Here is a 19,731-nt window from a genome sequence, read left to right as displayed (position 1 = left end):
GCTTTGGTTTCACACTGTTTGGATCTCAGTGGAAGCACTGAGACTCAGGTCTGACTCACATCACTGAGCTGTAATTTCCAGTAATAGCCACTGTGTTTATTCCACTTACAATGTATCACAGAGCACTGGGACAATGAACCAGTATGGCGGTGACTGGTGTTTATCATTGATACAGCCTTTTCTTTACTGGAGATGATATGATCATTTTTAAGGAACTCACCTCAGAAATAATTAAAGTGAGTAGTCTTGTTTTTTTTAACCGGTTTTATTGTTCATGTTTGACCATGTAGATTCCAACCTTGAATAGAGACAGAAAAAGGGAGAGCTGCCATGTGTGAAATTTGTTTAAGCCTGACACACTGCAGAGATAAGTCGATTTCCAGTCAATGAAAAAAGCATCAGTCTTTTACCAGTGACAGTTGTCTTCAGACTGGGGACATATGTCCTTTGGTAAGTTAGAAACTTTCCACTAATGGATAGATTTAGCTTTTGTTAGTGTCCTGCATGGGTAAAGGTTTTTCTGGGTATATTGATTTACCTCTACAACTGTAGGATGGATTGGACCTTGCCTTGTAATTTTAAGTAATGTATCAGCTACTGTCAGGTGGATTGCTTTTGAATGCGGCAGAGACATCTGTGTCTTCCTAAGAATAAATCAGAATAGCCCATTTGGATTTTGATCTTACCAATCAGCAGCATCTGCTCCAAATTTCAGTCTGGTCAATTCTTTAATCAAGACCAAATATTTTTACCTTAAGAATTCATAAGCCATGCCAACAGTGAAAATGATAACACTGGGCCTCATTCACCAATATCTCTTACACATCTTTTTTAAATTTATTTGTAAGATGTACTTAACAGTTTTTTTATTTTAATGAAAACCCTCCATCAGATTTACAAACATATTTGTAGACTGCAAAATTGTTCATATCTTTCCCCTTGAATTGCTATTCATCAATCTTCTCCAAAAGTTGAAAGGGTGGACAAGCTGACTCTACTTTGCAAAGGTAAACACATGAAAATGTCCGTAAAAGGTCATGAGATTGACGGTCATGAACATGCCAAAAGGAGGAATGAAATTAAATGATAATAATAAAGATGGGCCTGTAAAACCTGATTGTCCTCATTTTTAAAGTGATATGTTTTTATATAAAATCACACTGGGAGTTTCAAATCACATATAAGCAGCTTTATGTACAAACGAGTAATTAATTACTCAGCTTGCAGTCTCGTCCCATCAGAGCGTCAGGACTCGAGGTGTTTGGCTGAAGAGAAGTGCTACACCATACACTAAATCTCTCTTTACATACTGAACCGTCTACAGTTTGTAAAGCAAATTACCTCCTGCTGTGATCCAGCATCCTTTTAAGATGCGGTATGCCGATGGAGCGAGTGCGTGTGTCTCATCATTTGATCAGTGGTGTTATTAACCAGGAGGCCAGGGCATAAACTTGATGTCCTAATACTACTAATCAGTACAATAAATAAAATAAAAGTATAACATTTTAATCATTAAATACCAGATTCAGCAGGTAGATCTGGGAGTCGCAGGTGACTTAGACCTTTCCATCCATCCATACATTTTTTCTACCACTTATTCCAGTTCAGGGTTGTGGGGAAGCTGGAGTCTTTCCCCACAATTTGCCAGCGAAAGATGCCAGCGGTTGAGGAATGGATCTGGAGAAAGTGCTGTAATACGTACACATGTGCAGTCTATTGCACCAGTGGTTTTAGTAGGACCTGTAATAAGATTAAATCCCACTTGACTGTGACTTTTTCTCGAATGAATCAAACGAATGAAAAATAATGATATTTTTCCCTGAGGAAAATTATTATGTTAGACCTGACCTGCAATATCTTGATATTTATTTTATAAATAACACAATGCTTTTAAATTACCAAAAGTTATTTGGGCTGTATGGTGGTATGGCGGTTAGTACTGTGGCCTCACAAAAACAATGTCACCAGCTCAGACCTCAGCTGGGGAGGGGGGCTCAAACCGTGGCCTTCCTGTGTGGAGTTTGCATGAGGGTTTTCTCAGGGTACTCCAGCTTTCTTCATTTTTTAAGATGTATATATATATATATATATATATATATATATATATATATATATATATATACATACAGTATATACATATACGAGTCTTGGTTTGCATTGCAACAACGTGGAAAAATAAATAAATAATGAAAGAAATTAAATGGAAACGAAACAAGCTCAAATAGACAGAAACTGACAACAAAATACATACAATGACATCATGGAAAATACATCATCATCATCACCATAATCAACATCATCATCAGTGCCATCATCATCACCAGGAATGTATATGTGTAAGAAAATATCGTAAGCAAAACCAATACACGCTCCGAAGCCTCGGCTTCAGACGTCCCATCGTTACTGTCCATTGATCTTTTCTGGTTGTCTTCAGTTGTGCCTTTTATTTTATTAAACCATCTTAGTTCCTCCATCTGCTTCTGGTGTTTGTCAGTCCTGCATGTAGGTCCTACTTCCTCGCCTCCAGCTGCCTTATTCCGTGACACACCAAACACGATGTGACAGTGGCTCAATTTCTTTATGTGGGCCTTTGTTATGGTACGGTGATACACAGATTCATAGATTTAGAGGAAAGTACAAATAATCAATAAGACAGCAATGAAAATCCACAAGTTTTTTTGTTTTTCTTCCAGCTCCTTGTAGGAGTGCTGACTAACTCAGGGCTGTAACCTTCACCTACCTACAACCATCTCAAATCTGATTTCTCTCTTTCCTTTTGTTGTTGGTTTTAGCGTTTCATTTTTATCACATTGCCAGCTCATCATCAGGAATTGTTAAAGATAAATGTGAGCTCAAAGCTCACAAGGGAAAACCTTCTGTTGTTTACTTGCTTTGCAGTCTCAACTGTCAACCTATTTTTCAAACTAAAACATTTTATATCCAAAGTCTAAAAATTCAGTTTATTAATCTGAAAGCCAAGTACACACACACAGTGGTAATACTTTACTGTACGTTACCTGATGAATCAATCAAAATTAAACTTTTTTTTTTTACCTAAGAACGTCAGGAATATTTAGGAGAAAGTCCAGAGATTTCAGTCCAAATGTCTTATATAACTACTGTTCTGACTAGTACATTATATTGGGACGCGGTCTTCTAGAGATGCACTCTTCTGGCTGGAAATCTGAGGGTGGGGTGGGAGGGACATGTATGCAGCATAGCAGGCAGCATGTGATGCAGAAATGAGGTTAGTGGCTCCTTACTGTGGTGATATGAGTACCGCATGTATCTGTGTCCACAAGAGCAGGGAAAGAACAGAAAGTAGCACACAGGTCAGCACAAAAGACAAACATGCACTCACATGCACTGAGGCTGCAAATGCCCTGGAATATTTGCTGACACGCTCATACATTTTCTCACCCGGTGATACCAGAACTGGAGCTCCTTCATACGTGCACTGAAGTCCTAACATTTTTTAGAGGTGTTCTAGAGCGGTGTCTGAAAACAAATATCAAATATAACAAAACATATCATGAGCAAAATCAGACATCAGCTCTGTGGCTTTATCAGTCTCAGAAACTTGAAATCAGACAGCCATTTTTCCACATGGAACATCAGAGAAACCAATCCTGAATACTAAGCAGGCGCAGCTGCACAGATAATTTACATGGCTATGAGGAAGTGAAGAAATGAGAAGCTAGCATGCTATAAAGAAAAGTTAGCACTAGATGGAAAACATAGTAAAATTAAACACTTGGTGTGTTCTGCTCTTGTTTCGAAGATCGCAACCACGACATGATCTGTGCATGACTATTTTTTAGAGTGAAATTATGTCATAACCAAATAAAAGTGTTTCTGGATCTTTTAATTCTTCTGTATAATGATGTCCATAGATTTATGTCCATTAGCTGGGAGTCAAAGTGAACCTGATCTGAGACACTTCCAGCCTGCGTGGACATTGAGTCCTCTCACATTGTTGATGTCCTGTGACCTCTGGTGGAGGCAGCAGCTTTTCAGACAGAGTGCCTTTGTTGTTGCAGTATCTTGTTGTACCAGTCTGCAGTGTCACCCTGCAGGCAGGCATCAACAGAAGCTAATGCACCCTTTTCTCCTCTGTTTCACCTGAGAAAAGCACATCAGGGGGTCAAAGGGTCACACTGTTTCTCTGGGCCTCATTACAATATGAACCTCCAGTGGTCATATTGATGGTGCTTGATTGGTTTTATGCCCAGCTTTTCTCATAGTTGGAATTATTAAAGGTAACTTGCATGTCATGTCTCACCCTCACACCTTGGTTGTTCTGCTGTAAAACTAGATGTGAGCAGATCTGCTGAAGTGTCAGAAGTCCTCTTTGAATGCTGTCCCAGCATCTTCTTTCTCAACTAAATGCTTCTGTTAAATTTCAGAACTTCCTCCATGCATTGGCCTGACGATTAAATATGATTTTCTGTCACGTTAGTAAAGACAGTCTCTGTCTAAGGAAAAAAAACAGATGTCTGTTAATCTGTTGCCATAATAATATCAACAGAAGACACACAAGGATGAGAAATGAGAACATATATTATTCTAGTAAGACTCAGTAACATGGCTTTAAATGTTCTTATTTAATTTCTCCTTGAACTATCCCTCCTTGGTCATATAAATTCAGACAAATTCAGTCACATGACTATTATTTTCAACAGTTTTGATAGTAGATATTGTTCTTAACTTCTGTGTTGTGGATGTAATTTTAAACTTTGCCCAGCAGACTTCAGTGACCCCTTTTCTGTTCCAACTTTTGTTCCTACATTGATGTACAAGTGGTTTGATTGTCTCTTTATAGGGATTGCCCCACATACGATGCAGAATGCAGCATAGTAAATCTCCCTGACTCAAAGACGCTTTTTCAGCTCAGACCTGGATGCTGTCCAGCGAGATACCTTCTGGCCAGTTGGCTAAATGTCTGGCAGCAGTACAGGTCAAATTGTTTACCTTTAGGCCTCAGTGGAGCTTCTTCAAATTTACTATAACAAGAAAAGATAAAGTAAAATGTTCAATCTTTTCCTACAGGACAAAGGACTCTCCACCACAGTAGTGATGTCCTAGAGACTGTGGTGCTTGTCAACCCTTCAGAAGACACTGTTGTATCAGAGGTAAGTTCAACAAATTCTAGGGCAGTTCCGAATGCAACCCTCGTGATTTGTATTCACAATATCAATGTTGTAGTAAATATTAAATCGACATTTATAATAATACTATGTTAATACTGTATCAATATATACCAAGCAAGCACATTTCAGCTGATTTAAAATCAGTCAATCATTTCTCCTCTGCTCATGTTGAATTTTGTTTGTAAGTTTTATTTAATACAGTCCAGTCCATCTAATTGCATCTTCTCTTATGGTTGTTACCATTTTTTTTTTTTTTTTTTTTTTTTTACTTTTAGCTTGGCAGTGCTGTCTCTTCTTTAACTGTCCTCTGTTCCCCCTCTCTCCCTCTGTCTGTATTCATGTCCCAGATCAGGTCTCTAGTTACAGACTCAGCGGGGCACAAGCTTCTGGTCTTGAGTGGTCAGAGCTCAGATCACGGTGGCCTTCTTCTTCAAACTGGGGTTTTCAACTACCAGACCTTTTCACAAATCTTTACTGATCCTGGGGTGAGTGATCCGAATCTGATAAGTATTTATACTGTATATTAAGAAATGGATATCTGTGGTTAAAATAGTTTAATATTTAATTTATTTGCTGGACATCACAAATTTAGAGTGTCTGTTTCTGCAGGTCAGTGAATTACTGGGAACAGCAGTCCCCAAGCAGCAGGCTACACTTACTGTGTCCTGCCGCGGGGAGGTCGGCTGGAGCTCCCTGGGACAGCAGCAGACCCTGCGGGAGTTCCTGGAATACAAACTAAACCCCGAGCCTGTTCTTTCCAAGATGGAGGGCATCACAGAGTTCACAGAATATGTCTCTGAAACTGTTGACGTCCCTTCACCCTTTGACCTCTTGGAGCCTCCCACCTCCGGAGGCTTCCTGAAGCTGTCAAAGCCATGTTGCTACATTTTTCCCGGTGGACGAGGAGATTCTGCTCTCTTTGCTGTAAACGGTTTTAACATCCTAGTGGACGGAGGCTCTGAACGAAAATCCTGCTTCTGGAAACTGGTCCGTCACTTGGACCGGATCGATTCAGTTCTGCTCACACACATCGGCGCTGACAATCTCCCAGGTATAAATGGGCTTCTCCAAAGGAAGATTGCAGAACAAGACGAGGAGCAATCACAAGGCTCCACCAACTACAGCGACTGGATGAAAAACTTGATTTCTCCTGAACTAGGTGTTGTGTTCTTCAACGTACCAGAGAAACTCCGCATGCCAGAATCTAATCTTAAGGTGAAACGTAGCATTGAAGAGGCCTCACTCACTTTACAATACCTTAACAAGCTAGGAATCGAGCCAGAGCCTCTGTTTCGAGTGGTCAGCAACACCACTGAACCCATTACGCTTTTCCACAAGATGGGAGTAGGCAGGTTAGACATGTATATTCTAAACCCTGTCAAAGACAGTAAAGAGATGCAATTTTTAATGCAGAAGTGGGCTGGCAACAGCAAGGCTAAAACTGGCATTGTGCTGCCCAACGGGAAAGAAGGAGAAATATCCGTGCCCTACCTGACATCAGTTACAGCCTTAGTTGTCTGGCTCCCCGCCAACCCTGCAGAAAAGATTGTCAGAGTGCTGTTCCCTGGGAATGCACCACAAAATAAGGTCCTCGAAGGCCTGGAAAAGTTAAAGCACCTTGACTTTTTGCGTTATCCTGTAGCCACACAAAAGGACATTGCCTCAGGAGCTCCTCCATCTGCTATTAAACAAACCAAGTTAAAGCAAAGAACAGATAGCAAAGAGAGTCTCAAATCCTCCCCGAAGACCACTGCAAAGGCTTCAAAGAAAGAAACTGAAGGACAAGACGATGTGTCAGCCACCACAGAAGCAAAGAGTGACTCTGTGAAGGAAAATATATTGGAGAAAAAAGAGGAGAAAAAGCCCATGAAGACTATAAAATCTAAAACTGAAGTGCCAGAAAAGAAAAAACTCATAAAAGAAAAGTCTCTAAAAAAGCATTCAAAAGAAAGGGCATCCAAGACGGATGAGAAAAAGGACAAGGAAAAAAAAGAGATCAAGAAAATAAAGAAAGATGACTTAGTCAAAAAAGATGACAAGAAAGATCCAAAGTCCAAAGAGGACAAAAAGAAGGATGGATCCAAACCTGAGCTGAGAAAAATGACCAAGCCCGACCTAAAGCCGCTTACACCAGAAGTGAGGAAGACCTTACATAAAGCTAAAGTGTCAAGTAAAGCCAAAACAGGGAAAACCAAGGTTGCAAAGGCAGAACCAGGTGAACCCAAAGCAGAAGAAACAAAACCTGAAATTATTCAACCTAAACCCATCGAGAATGGAGCCGCTGAGGGTATGTCTGGTCCATCCACACCTGAAGACCTCACCAAAGACGTTGAAGAGTTGCAAAAAGATGAAGTTAAAGCTTTATCAGCAGAGCCACCAGAAAGTAAAGAGGTTTCCTCAGAGCCAACAACAGACAACCTCATCCAAGAGAAGGAAGCACAAGAAGCTATTTCAGAAACCCCACTGAGAACAGAGTCTCCTGAAAAAGAGAAAGCAGCTGCAGACATAAAAACTGAAACTGAAGACAAAGACAAGGAGCAAACTCATGAGAAAGAAATGGAGGATGCTCAAAAGTTTGAGGATGAAGGAGCAGCAACTCAGGATGAGGAAGAAGAAGAGGAGGAGGTCCCAGCTGCTGAACAAAAAGCACAGAAGGAAGAGGAGGAAGAGGAAGACATGGGAATAGGTGAAGATGAGGATGAATCAAAATGGAAGGAAGCAAAGGATGATGGGCTTGACCGAAAACATGAGATAGAAGAAATGGAGAAATCAGAACATCTGGCAGCTAAACTAGTGACAAAGGAAGAGCTTCAAACAACTCCTTTCAAGGGTGAGAAAGAGGAAGAAGAAGAGGAGGAAGAAGTGATGGACAAAGCTGAATTGGAGGAAGTAGAAGATTTAGATGTAATAGCAGATGAAGAAATCAAAGTCAAACCTGAAGATTCAGTTGGAAGCAAGACAACTGAAATTCTGGCTACTGGTAAAGATGAAGAAGAGGAGGAGGAGGAGGGCTACCTATCACATGTTGGAGGGGCCACTGCTCCCATAACCTCAGTAGTTCAAGGGGTAGCTGCAGCTGAACCTGTGTCTTATATCCAAGATGAGATGATCCCCGGCTACTCTGAGACAGAACAGACTATCTCCGATGAGGAGATCCATGAGGAAGCAGAGGAGAGAATTCCACATCTTCAGTATGATGTCGGTGCCTATGACATCTCTGTTCCAGATCAGACTGGCTCATTTGTAAACATTCATGGCATGAGAGAGATGCAAGCAGCAATTATGACTGAGAAAGGCTTTATTCCAGGTGTGCAAGAGCCAGTGTCAGTTTTCACCAACATCATCACTGCTCCTTTGGCAGAAGAAGAGCATGTGTCTTCTGCAACATCCATCACAGAGTACGACAAAATGTCCTCCTTTCCCACTTCTATTGCTGAGGATCAGTCTGTGGCGTCTGTTGCAGCAGCTTCAGCTGAAGAACCAACTAAAACCCCTACAGCACCTGAAGCTGCCCAGAGCAAAGAGCTGCCACGCTCTGCAGAAACCCTTTCACCACCGTCGTTAGAAGACGACAAACAAACCAAGTCTCCATCTAGTGATTTACAGCTTCCTTTTGCAGAGGGGAAGAAGATGGCTGAAGTTCATGTTGCTGCAGAACAGGATGACGAAGAAGAGGAAGAAGAGGAGGAAGAAGACCAAACTCCTAATGTTGACATGTCTCTTGAAAAACTCCAAGAGGGCTACGCTTCAACCCAAATGTTAGAAAGAAAAGAGACAAAGATCAAACAAGTTTCTGGCACAGGGTCTCCTGAAAAGGCTCAACATGACATCAAATCAGTCCATTTACCTGTTGAAGAGGAAAATATTGAAGCAGTAGCCCCTAAAGATGTTTCATCTGTTGTTCCTACTAGACCATTTGGATCTGACTCAGTAACTTCAGAAAGTGAAGAGCGTTGCTTCAGTCCTGACGATATCACTGTGAAAATGGCTTCCCCTCCACAGTCCGGACCCTCAAGTGCAACTCACTCTCCAATTCGTCAGTCACCGGTGGAAGACAAAACAAAAGTCCTGCATGGTTTAGAGCTGCAAAAGCAAGAGGAGATTCCTGATGTAGTCACAGCAAGTGACAGCAAAACCAAAAAGAAAGATGACCAGGAAACAGAGACACAGGGGGAATCTGACCAAGATAAAGGAGATCATTTTGAAGCAGCTGTTGCAAGATCTGAGGACAAGTCATTGGAAAAGGACATTAAAGAAATTCCAGGAATCAAAGGGCCAGAAAAAGACATTTCATTAGTGCCAAAAGATGAAGGAAAACAGACCGAAATAATTCCTGCTGTTGCTTCATCTTTAACAGAAGCTCAGCAACCAGTTGAAGTTGAGAGAGATTCCCTCCTCTCATCTCTTGGAGACAAAGCTGACAACAGGTTCAGAGAACAGGAACCAATACCGGGTAAAGTTCCAGATGGCAAGAGTGGTTTCTTGGATGATGGTGATAAGAGGAAAGACGATGATGATTATGATGATAAATCTGCAGTTAAAACCGTCAGTGTGAAACAAGAGAAAGAAAAGGATGACACCTTTGAAGCCAAACAAATCAAGGATGAACACACAGAGAAGTCTGACATCCAAGTAGAAGTTTCTCCTATTAGGTCCATTATAGATGAGAAAGATGGTAAAGAGGTCATAAAAGATGATACCTCTTATATTAAACCCATTGAAGAAGAAACATCAAAGGACACTGTCACTGTTGATAGAGTCATTAAAGATGAACACAAAGAACCAGAAAAAGACCATGTTCCCATAGCCAAAACCACTGAACAAGCAGAGGTGGAAACTGTTCCTTCTGAGGCCAAACAAGTCAAAGGTATACAGATGAAGGAAGAAGAAACTCAAGAGGACAGATTCAACCTCAGAACCGGAGGTGATTTTAAGGAAACAGAGGTTAAAATGGATGAGAGTATTGCTTTTGATATTAGCTCTTCAAAGACTCAAGAGAAAGAGACTGAAAAGGTCCATACTACAGAAACCAAGGTTGTTAAAGAAGAAGTTGAAAAAGAGACAAAAAAAGATTTTATTCCCATCACTGAGCCTTCCCAGGATGAAGAGAAGAAGGAGATAGAGACATTGGATATCAAACCGAAAGAAGACAAAGGAGCTGAAAAACTGATGGAAAAAAGAGATGAATCTGCCACAAAACCCTTTATACATGAGCAGAGGGAAGAAGAGGAGGACATGGATGACATTGTTGACGCTAAACTCGGCAAAGAGGAAATTAGTAGTAAGATTGAAGAATCCCCTGCGATTATGAAAGAAGAAAAAAAGCAAGATATTAGTAAAGCTGTCATCTCAACCATCGGTCTCAGCAAGGAGGAAGAAAAGGATGCAGCAGTGAGTAAAGATGAGATTTTTGCTGCCAAGACAACAGTTGATCAAGAAAAAGAGAAAGACAGAAGTGAAGATGATAGTCCTGACGCTATACCTTTCACAGAACATGAACAAGATTTAAGAAAAATTAAGGATAATGGTAACTTCTTCAAACCTACTATAGAGGATGAGAAAGAGAATATTGAAAAAGAGCATACTATGACCACTCAACTTACTACATCAGCGGAAAAAGATGACCTGCCAAGTAAGCAAGAAACCCCTGCTGTTAAACAAACAGTTGAAGACCAAAGGGAAAGTAAAGAGGCTGCTTGTGCTACTGCAGTTACACTGCCCAGGATGGATCAAGAGTCTGTAATCACATGTAAAGAAAGTGATTTCTCTGCCATACCAACCAAGGCAGAAGAAAAAGAAACACTTAAAACTGACAAACCAACCATGGAAAGTGAAAAGAACCAAGAGGCAAGTGAAGCTATCTCTTCTGCTGGCAAACTAGCTGAGAAAGTGGAAGAAGACATACTTAAAAGTGAAGATATTCCTTCTGTCAAAACATCTATGGATGAACCAGCCAAGAAAGATGTCATTTTTGAGGACAGACCCATCACACAAGACAAAGAAACCAGTAAAGATAGTTTTTCTGTTGGATCACTAACAGAAGAAAAAAAAGAGAAAACATTAGATGAGGAGGAAACACTCAGTGTCAAACTGTCCAAAGAAGAACAAGTTGAGGATCATAGTGTTGCTGTCAAGCACATCAAGGAAGAAGATAAATTTAAGGGTGAAATATTCCATTTAAAACCCCCTACAGAGGAGGAAACAAAGAACACAGCGGAAATGAAAGGTGTTACATCAGACATCGAACTTGTCAAGGAGGAGGCAAAAGAAACAGGAAGAGAGGATTCTCATGACAAAGAAATTGTGGTTAAAGAAGAGGACGAAAAGACTGATGGGGCTGAATTTGTATCTGTAAAGAAGCAGAAGGAAAAAGACATTGAAGATACTTCTGTTAAAGCCACTGAGGACGAAAAAGAGGTAGAGGAACAAACCCAGAAGACTGAAGAACACGATAAGGGTGGCATTGATGACCATAAACTCATTTTGGAGCAAATGAAAGAAACTGACCACAGAGATATGAAAAAAGAGAAAGAAGATACCACTGCTGAGCAGCCTATCGACACAACAGATAAAGAGCTGTCTATTGAAATGAAAGACACAGTTAAACTGGAGAGTTCGGAAACCGAATCTACCCAACAGGAAGCTGTAGAAGACATGTCTACTCCAACATGCAGAACCACAGCAGAGAAAAAAGATGAAGATAATTTTCCTTTAGAGTCTCAATCCAAAATAGATGATAAAAAAGCAGTAGATCTTCCACCAGCCCAAGAGACTGAAGGGGAAACAACAACAAAGGATGATATTTTTGGTGATAGTCAGAAAGGTAAACATGAAGAAACCTCTGATAACCTTTCTGCAGCTCAGACAGAAGAGAAAAACTTCACAGAAGGAATTCATCCTAGCTCTTTGGTGAGAGATGAGATCTGTACATCTTCTAAAGAACAAGATGAAAAAAAAGTTAGTCAGGATGAGAAGATGGAGAAAGAAAAAGATGATGCACATGTTGCTGAACTAAGCAAGGAGCAGAAAATGGAGAAAGAACAGGAGAAAGATTACACCTATGAGAGCGAAGACATCAAAGATGAAAAGGTAAAACTAGCAGTGGATGAAAAGATGATTAAAGAAAAGGATCCTGCTCACATGAAGACAGATGAAATTACAGAGAAAGAAAGGTCTGATTATGGTGATGCAGACCACACCAAAGAGGAAAAATGGGAGAAAGAAGAAGTGCAAGAGAAAGACCTCTCAAGCATTAAACAACCGACACAGGCAACATCAGGAGAAGAAGTGTTGGTGTCAAAGTCCGACTATAAACCTGCCTTTGCAGTTCAGTCATCAGATGAAGACAGAGAAGAGGAAGAGGAGGAAGACATTTGCATGGGAGGTGCAGGTTCCAGACCTTTGTCAGTGGACCCAAAAAAATCTGACCATGACATCTCTACTCTGGGTTTGTCATTAACTCCAGAGACAACTGACCAAACTAAACCACTCCCGTCTCAACAGCCTTCAGTTATTATACCCACACTTACAATGCAGGAGCCCTCTTTGGATGAAGATATCAAAGAGTCTGAAAAAGAAGAATCCAGATTTTCACCTGACGTAGGCAAAGATTGTGTAAAAACAGAGGCCACGCCTGCACCACTTGCCGAACCAGAGTCGTCTTTTGATATTGTGACATCAAAGGAAGAGGAAAGAGCTGTTTGTACTGCAGCTGCCAAAGCAGAACCGATGTCAGTGTCAACAGAGAAAAAGTCTGTATTGTCAGTAGAATCAAGCACCGAAAGCCAACCCAGGAGACTTTCAAGCACCGAAAGCCAGTCCAGTGTGGAAGAGACACCCAAACAAGAAAAACAGATACTGACTCAGATGAGCTCAGGTATGAGTACTACTGAAAAGACCAAAGTGGATGAAAAACCAGGAAAGGAAGCAGAGAGGGAGATGGAAGGAGAAAGAGAGATAGCTTCTCCAGCTCTATCACAGCCTTGTTCGTATTTTATGTTAGACAGAGAATCTGATGATGCTAGAGAAGCTACTGGGGCTGCAAAAATAGATACTGGTGAAAATATTAGTTCAGAGAAAGACATTGTTAGCATCAAAGATGAGACACAAACCTTTGGTGCATCCAAGTATGATCCCTATGAAAAGCCCATCCCCAAAGATCAGGATCTGGACTCCAGAGATGAGAGTGAGGTTTCTCTCGGTTTTGATAATGCTTCTGACATTTGCATCGATGATAACCGAAGAACAAGCCAGGCAGATGCTGGAGGAGCCATGTTCCTTCTGGACGATCAGTACAAAGAGGAACCTCTGTCCTTCAGCAGAGTCGACTACAGCCCAGTGTCCCTTACAGAGAGTGAAAGAAGCAGCCACCACAGTCGAAGTGACTCCCCTAAAAACCAAGACAGAGAGAAAGGCCAAGAGGAGGAGAGTGAAAGAGAAGAAAGAGTAGATGCAACTTGTGTTGACAAAAGCTACTCATTCACAGAGATGCAAGATAACAAAATGTCTCAAGCTGCCGAATCTTATTCTTTCAGCCCCAAAGAGGACAAACCCGAAAAATCAGAGAAAGAAAAAGAAGATACGAGGGAAGCAGAGGTTCCTCAAACACGGGTAATGGAAGAAGATGATATAGTTTGTACTAGTGCTGCCGCTCAGTCAGCATCACAAAGGTTAGAAACAACCTCTCCCTTGTGGAGCCATTCAGATATTGGTGCCTCAGCTTCTACTGAAGCATTTAGAGAAGCTACAGAGAAGGAAAAGGAGAAATCTGCTGAGTCACTCAAAGAAAAAGTGGATTCAACTGATCATCAAAAGGAGAGATCTCCATCTGGTCGGCACTCACCTGCAGAAAAAGAGATTTTACCTCAACAAACATCATTGCTGGTAAGACAAGAAGCACCAACTGACTCAAGGACTGGAGCTACAGCAACATTTAAAGGACGTGAAGTAGATGATAATGTTTTGGCATCTGACAACAGTCAAATTAGCAGCTCTGCAACCTGTAAATTCTTAGGATTTCCAGATGGAAAAGAGAGCCTTATTGATAAAAGGCTGCTGGTAGAGGGGGAAGATTTTAATGTTGATGATGATGAAGAAGATGATGATGAGGAAGAGGAAGGAGAGGAAGAGTCAAGCGATGTAGATATAGAAAAAGGTGCTCGGGAGCAGTCTGAAAAAGAAATATGCAGACGTGATTCTGATGACAGCGGTAGATTAGCAGAGAGAGAGGACATACATAAAATGTCTGAATCAAGCTCCATTAAAGTGGAACCAGCCAGTAAACCAACGGATGCCTCGGTAGTCACAGACACATTTAAGAAGGATGTGGGTGTAAAACCAGTTAAAGAGGAGGACACAGTTAATGACACAACACCAAAACCACTTGAGACAGAGAGTCAAGACAAAGAACTGTTCAAAATGGATGGAAGGAGTTTTTCTACACCAGATGCCCCAAAACATTCTGATAAAATGGAAGCAACAGAGGACAAAGGCAAAACACAGCTTTCCCCTGATCCCACAACAGAAAGGTTATCAGTGACAGATGACGCAACTTCACTTGAAGTTTCAGACTCAGAGATAAAAGATAAAGACAAAGCATCACTTTCACCAGAGGAAACATGTCAACCAACATCTACAAGCAGCTTGACCACCAGCTCTTTACCAGCTGATTATTCAGAGTCAAGATCAAAGCCGACATCTAGTCCCTCCCCTCCACTAACTTCTAGCTACGCTGATATTGGATTAAGCAAGTCTGGAGGTTATTCTGAGCATTTTTATAGTGATGACAGTCAAGTTTTGTTGAAGGATGACAACAACGAAACCCTTGTGCTCTCAGATGAATCCCATCTGTCCAAACCAAGTGATGATAAATACTTCAGTCAAAGAGATGTCCAAGATGAAGGTCTAGATGACAGACAGACTACAGATATCACAGTAAAACATGAGGAAACTACCTCGTCAAGTTGCACATACAGCACCTTAACATACTGTTCCTCAACCTACTCCTCTACATCGTACAGTTACTCCTCTTCTGCCTCAGCGTCTGGTGTTTTGAGTCAACACTTAGGAGACAAAGTTGAACTTGTCATAGCTTCAAGCTCTGAAGAACCTTTTGCCAAAGAGGAACCATCTTTTATGGCAGCATCTACAAGCTCGTGCCTTGGGGGTTTTCAGAGAGATGAATACATGGAGGTGATGACGAAACCTGCTGCAGAAGCATCCAAACCAAGTCCAGGCACATCTGTCACTGCTAAGCAGCCTGAGGGTCAAAAACCAGAAGCAGATATAAAGCAGAGTTCTGACAGTACAATCACTGCTACTGCACCTGCTCTACAAAGTTCAGGCCCGGTAAATGTGTCAGAAATCTCATTTACATCAGAAGCTTGCTTTGATGTTTCTCCTCTCCAAAAAGCTGAGTCTTGTGACAGGGTGCCCCAGGACGAGGAGCCCGATACACTTGAAACGGAAGAAAGCACGTTACCATGTCGTATTGAATGTGAAAAAATCAAAGTGGCTAAAACCTCTTCATCAGTAACTGAATCATATTCAGTAGTGAGTACCACTGACTCAACAGAAGCAAAAACAGTCACCATCACCTCTACAACTGTTTTGTCTGAACCTGAAACAATGACGGTAACTCAAGTTACAGCCTCAGTCACTTCACCTAGCGATAGTGGAGCTACTAAAACCTTGTGTGCCATAACTGACTTGTCCAAAACAGAAGAGGGTGACAAGAAAACACAGCAGATAAAAGAGGAGAAGGCAAGTGAAACTACTGTACCTTTAAAGGAAGATGCCAAGATGTCAGAGAAAGAAACATATCAAAAAGATGAAAAGGCAGAAGCACTGAAAGACACTGAATTCAAACAAAAAACAGACGAAAAGAAACTGGATGAAAAGACCAGTAAAGGCAGCACAGAGCAGAAAAAAGAAACATTTGATCCCAAGCTGAGTGAAAAAGTAGAGGTGGGGAAACCAGGAGAGGCAGAAAGACTGGACGAAAAAGGTTTGTTGGAGAAGCCGTCTGAGAGACTAGAGGTAAGAAGAAAGAGTAGTTTATCTGACTGGGAACTACTACAGAGGCCTGAAGACTTCCCAAGTGCCCCTCCTTCAGGATATGGTGAGGAGGAGGAGGAGGAAGAAGATGAGGAAGCAAGGAAATGGATGGCCAGTTCCCATGATACCTCTATGTCCTTCTCAAAAGACACTTACCACACAGAAACATCTAGTCAAGGAATTGTGAGGAGTGATCGACCCTCTGACTTGAACACTGGAGCAACCTCTTCTTCTGCCTCTACTCAAGGCTTCTCTTCCTGTGAATATAAGCATCGCAAAGGGGAACTATCTCCATCCTTCATCAACCCCAGTCCGCATCAGCTCTCCAGTGACGAGGGTGAAGATGAAGGCCACAGTGACCACTCCCAGGAAGGGGACGAAGATGAACATGAACAACACTCTGTGAAAAAGAGGTCTCACAAGCAGAAGCGCCACCACACTCAGAGTCACCATGGAGAGGCTGGACCGGGGCCACATCAGCTGCCTGGCACAATGTCATCTGGTTTGGCTGTCACATTGGCTGGAGAGGAAACACCTCCAACATCGGTTAGTGAGTCGTTACCATCTCAGTCTGATTCTGACGTCCCTCCAGAAACCGAAGAGTGTCCGTCCATAACTGCCGAGGGAAACCTGGACTCCGATGAAGATGCTGAGCATCTACCAGTGGACAAATCATCTGCCTCTGGAGCTGCTGGTGGCCACCATTCTCCAACGCCACGGTCATCTCAGAAAAGTCACGATCCCATCCCCACCCCTATGAAGGACCCCCTGCCACACCCTCCCCATCCAGATGTGTGCATGGTAGACCCAGAGGTTCTTCTTAATGATCACAGCAGTACGGACAAACCTATCAAGAAGGAGCATAAGACCACCAAGGGACTTAGAAAAGGCAAACCCAAGTCAGCCTCTCCTGCTCGTAGGGGGGAAGTCAGGAAGAGGTCTTCTACCCCAGTAAAGCAGTCTAAGGACTCTGCCTCACCTCGATCTGCCTCCCTCAGGAGGAAGGACACAGAGAGAAGCTCCAGGCTGGTTAAAATGTCTGAATCCCAAGGCTCAAGGAGTGAGATCTACAACTCTGGGAAAGGCCTGGTCAATGGCATCAAGAGCAGCTCAGGTGTGTTAATGTCTTCACATTCTGCCACACATCACATTAATTAACCTACAGCAGGAGTCAGGAATGATTCACACTGCAGCAAACAAGATTAACTTTAATATTATTACCCAAAAGGTGAAGGAGTGACATTTAAGCTTACGATTAATTTTCTTTTAGCCTTGAAAAATTACATTTTAAATTTGGTGAAAATCACCTACAACCTGAGTTTTAAATTAGCTTCCCCACATGGATTTTTGATGTTCTAACTTGTTTATACACTACTACTGGTCCAGCAAATACCTTGTTTCATATAGCCAGAACTATTTCCAAAATTGGGAAGTCATTGTGGTATTACTCTGATAGTACAGTGTGTAGGATGGGAAAGGATGTCTGGGATGCTACAACAGTGTCCAGTTTAAAAACTGGTGGGTAAATGTGTAAGTAGCCTTCCTGTAAGACAGCAAGTAAATCAATTCTTTATCATAGATTATTATATTCATAAGGTATGTTGTAGCTTCCTGTAGTAAAGGGGATTTTGGAATCAGTAACATTTAAGTCTTGTGAATGGGAAGAGAACATGAAACTAGTTGGTAGTCTTAAACCAGAAGTCAGACATTTAGTACAGACTGTACACACCTTTCACAAATTTGTGAGACATTGCTTTAGTCAGCAATTTGATCTTTTTAAAATTTTATTTCTTTTTATCTAATTTATTTTATTTACTAATTTATTTTATTTACAATTTTAGTAGATTTATTTTTTGGATGTATTTTTATATGATTTATTCCTTATTTGTTTTTGTTTTTTTTGTGTGTGTGTTTTTGATTTAGTTATTTTTCCCTTTTTTCTTTTTTGTTTTTATATAGTTATATATAAATTTAGATGTTTAGGGGTTAAAAAACAAAGCCAAGCAGGAAAATTACTTTCTAACTTTAGATCTAATTTAATGAGCTGATAAGGTTTTTTTTTTGTACATGATTTTAATAACACTAATGCTTCTTTTTATTTCTTATTTTGTTTTCTCCAGGAAACAACTCCCAGAAAACTAGTTCAGCTGTACCCCCTGGACCACCTGTGTATGTTGACTTGGCCTATGTGCCCAACCACTGCAGTGCCAAGAATGTGGACCAGGAGTTCTTTAAGCGAGTGCGGGCTGCATATTATGTGGTGAGCGGGAATGACCCGGGGAGTGGAGAGCCCAGCCGTGCAGTCCTGGATGCCCTGTTGGAGGGAAAATCTCAGTGGGGCTCAAATTTACAGGTATTTATGCTCTGTTTATGTCTCTTGTCTCTCATTTTGTGCAAGTTAGTGAGCTCAGATATTTTGCTTATTTGTCCCCTTGTCGTCGCTTTATGTTCGCTCTTAGGTGACTCTGATACCAACCCATGACACGGAGGTGACTCGGGAATGGTACCAGCAGACGCATGAGAGGCAGCAAGACTTGAACATCATGGTTCTGGCCTCCAGCAGTACCGTAGTCATGCAGGATGAGTCTTTCCCTGCCTGCAAGATTGAGTTCTAAGCTTCACAAGCCCAGCTGTGCTTTCACCATCACCACCACCCTTTCACACCACCCCCTCTTCTGCTCATCTGGAGGTAGAGCGAGAGCAAACAGCATCCTCTGCTCCTTCAAAGCTTCTCTATTATGGTACCAGTCTCAATAAGTATTTGCTGCAGCTCTTGATGCAGTAGGTTCTGTTAGCTAAAATCAAAGTCAAAATTCTGGGTATATGCTTTGTAATAGTGAGGTTATCACATAAATAGCACTATAATGTTTTTCTTCTTAAATGTCTGCCCTAACAGATTTCTTATGCTTGCACTTAATTGTGGTAAAAAAAAAAATTAATCCATTTAACAGCATAATCACACTTCAGAACTTCTTTGCTTCATATCCAAATAAATAATTGGACAATTGTTGAAAAGTTGCACATTGAATTTAGGGATTAGTGAGATGTAGTCCTAACACCAATGGCTCAAATTGCATTTTGACTCTGAAATCTGTTACAAACGGCCAAAGCGCATACCAAAATGCAGATAAAATGTAAATTCTCAATAGCCAGCTTCTTCAAAATGACATGTAAATGAGCCAGTGATCAGGTATTAGTTTAGCTTGTTCACCAGCGCTTCTATAACGAGTAAAAGTTAGCTTTCTTTTTTCATCCACACCAAAACACAATCTTTGCAGTTCCACTCACGCCACAGTAGTGTTTTGGATTATCTCTGTAATGACTTAAATGGATGTTATTTAACACAAATGATCCTTCCTGTCACTTGTGAAGTTTTAGAATGTGCCTGAAGTCGCCACTCGCTTGGCTCTATTTTCTTAGCTTTCACAGCTTAGCAGGTGCATGATGCTTGTGTTGTAGCTCGGACTCTTTCATAGAGCTGCGTAGGGTTAATTCTGTCTTTAGCCAGCCCTCAAGTATGGAATGC

The 19,731-nt window shown here is 41.3% G+C and overlaps 1 protein-coding gene across 1 annotated transcript in view; it reads left to right on the top strand.

The window, feature by feature from the left end:
* Positions 1–19,321, top strand: part of LOC121647559 (microtubule-associated protein 1B-like) — a 69,049-nt gene extending 49,728 nt beyond the window's left edge. The window contains exons 3-7 of the mRNA XM_041997088.1: positions 5,050–5,132; positions 5,498–5,635; positions 5,760–17,319; positions 18,326–18,558; positions 18,665–19,321. Coding sequence (XP_041853022.1) covers positions 5,050–5,132; positions 5,498–5,635; positions 5,760–17,319; positions 18,326–18,558; positions 18,665–18,820 — 12,170 coding nt within the window. The 3' untranslated portion in view covers positions 18,821–19,321. The remainder of the gene's footprint in view (positions 1–5,049; positions 5,133–5,497; positions 5,636–5,759; positions 17,320–18,325; positions 18,559–18,664) is intronic.
* Positions 19,322–19,731: the final 410 nt, after the last annotated feature.

The sequence above is a fragment of the Melanotaenia boesemani genome, chromosome 10 (assembly GCF_017639745.1).
Source record: "Melanotaenia boesemani isolate fMelBoe1 chromosome 10, fMelBoe1.pri, whole genome shotgun sequence".
Lineage (NCBI taxonomy): Eukaryota > Metazoa > Chordata > Actinopteri > Atheriniformes > Melanotaeniidae > Melanotaenia > Melanotaenia boesemani.
Note: the sequence above shows the minus strand (reverse complement) of the source record. Positions and strands in the feature narration are given on the sequence as shown.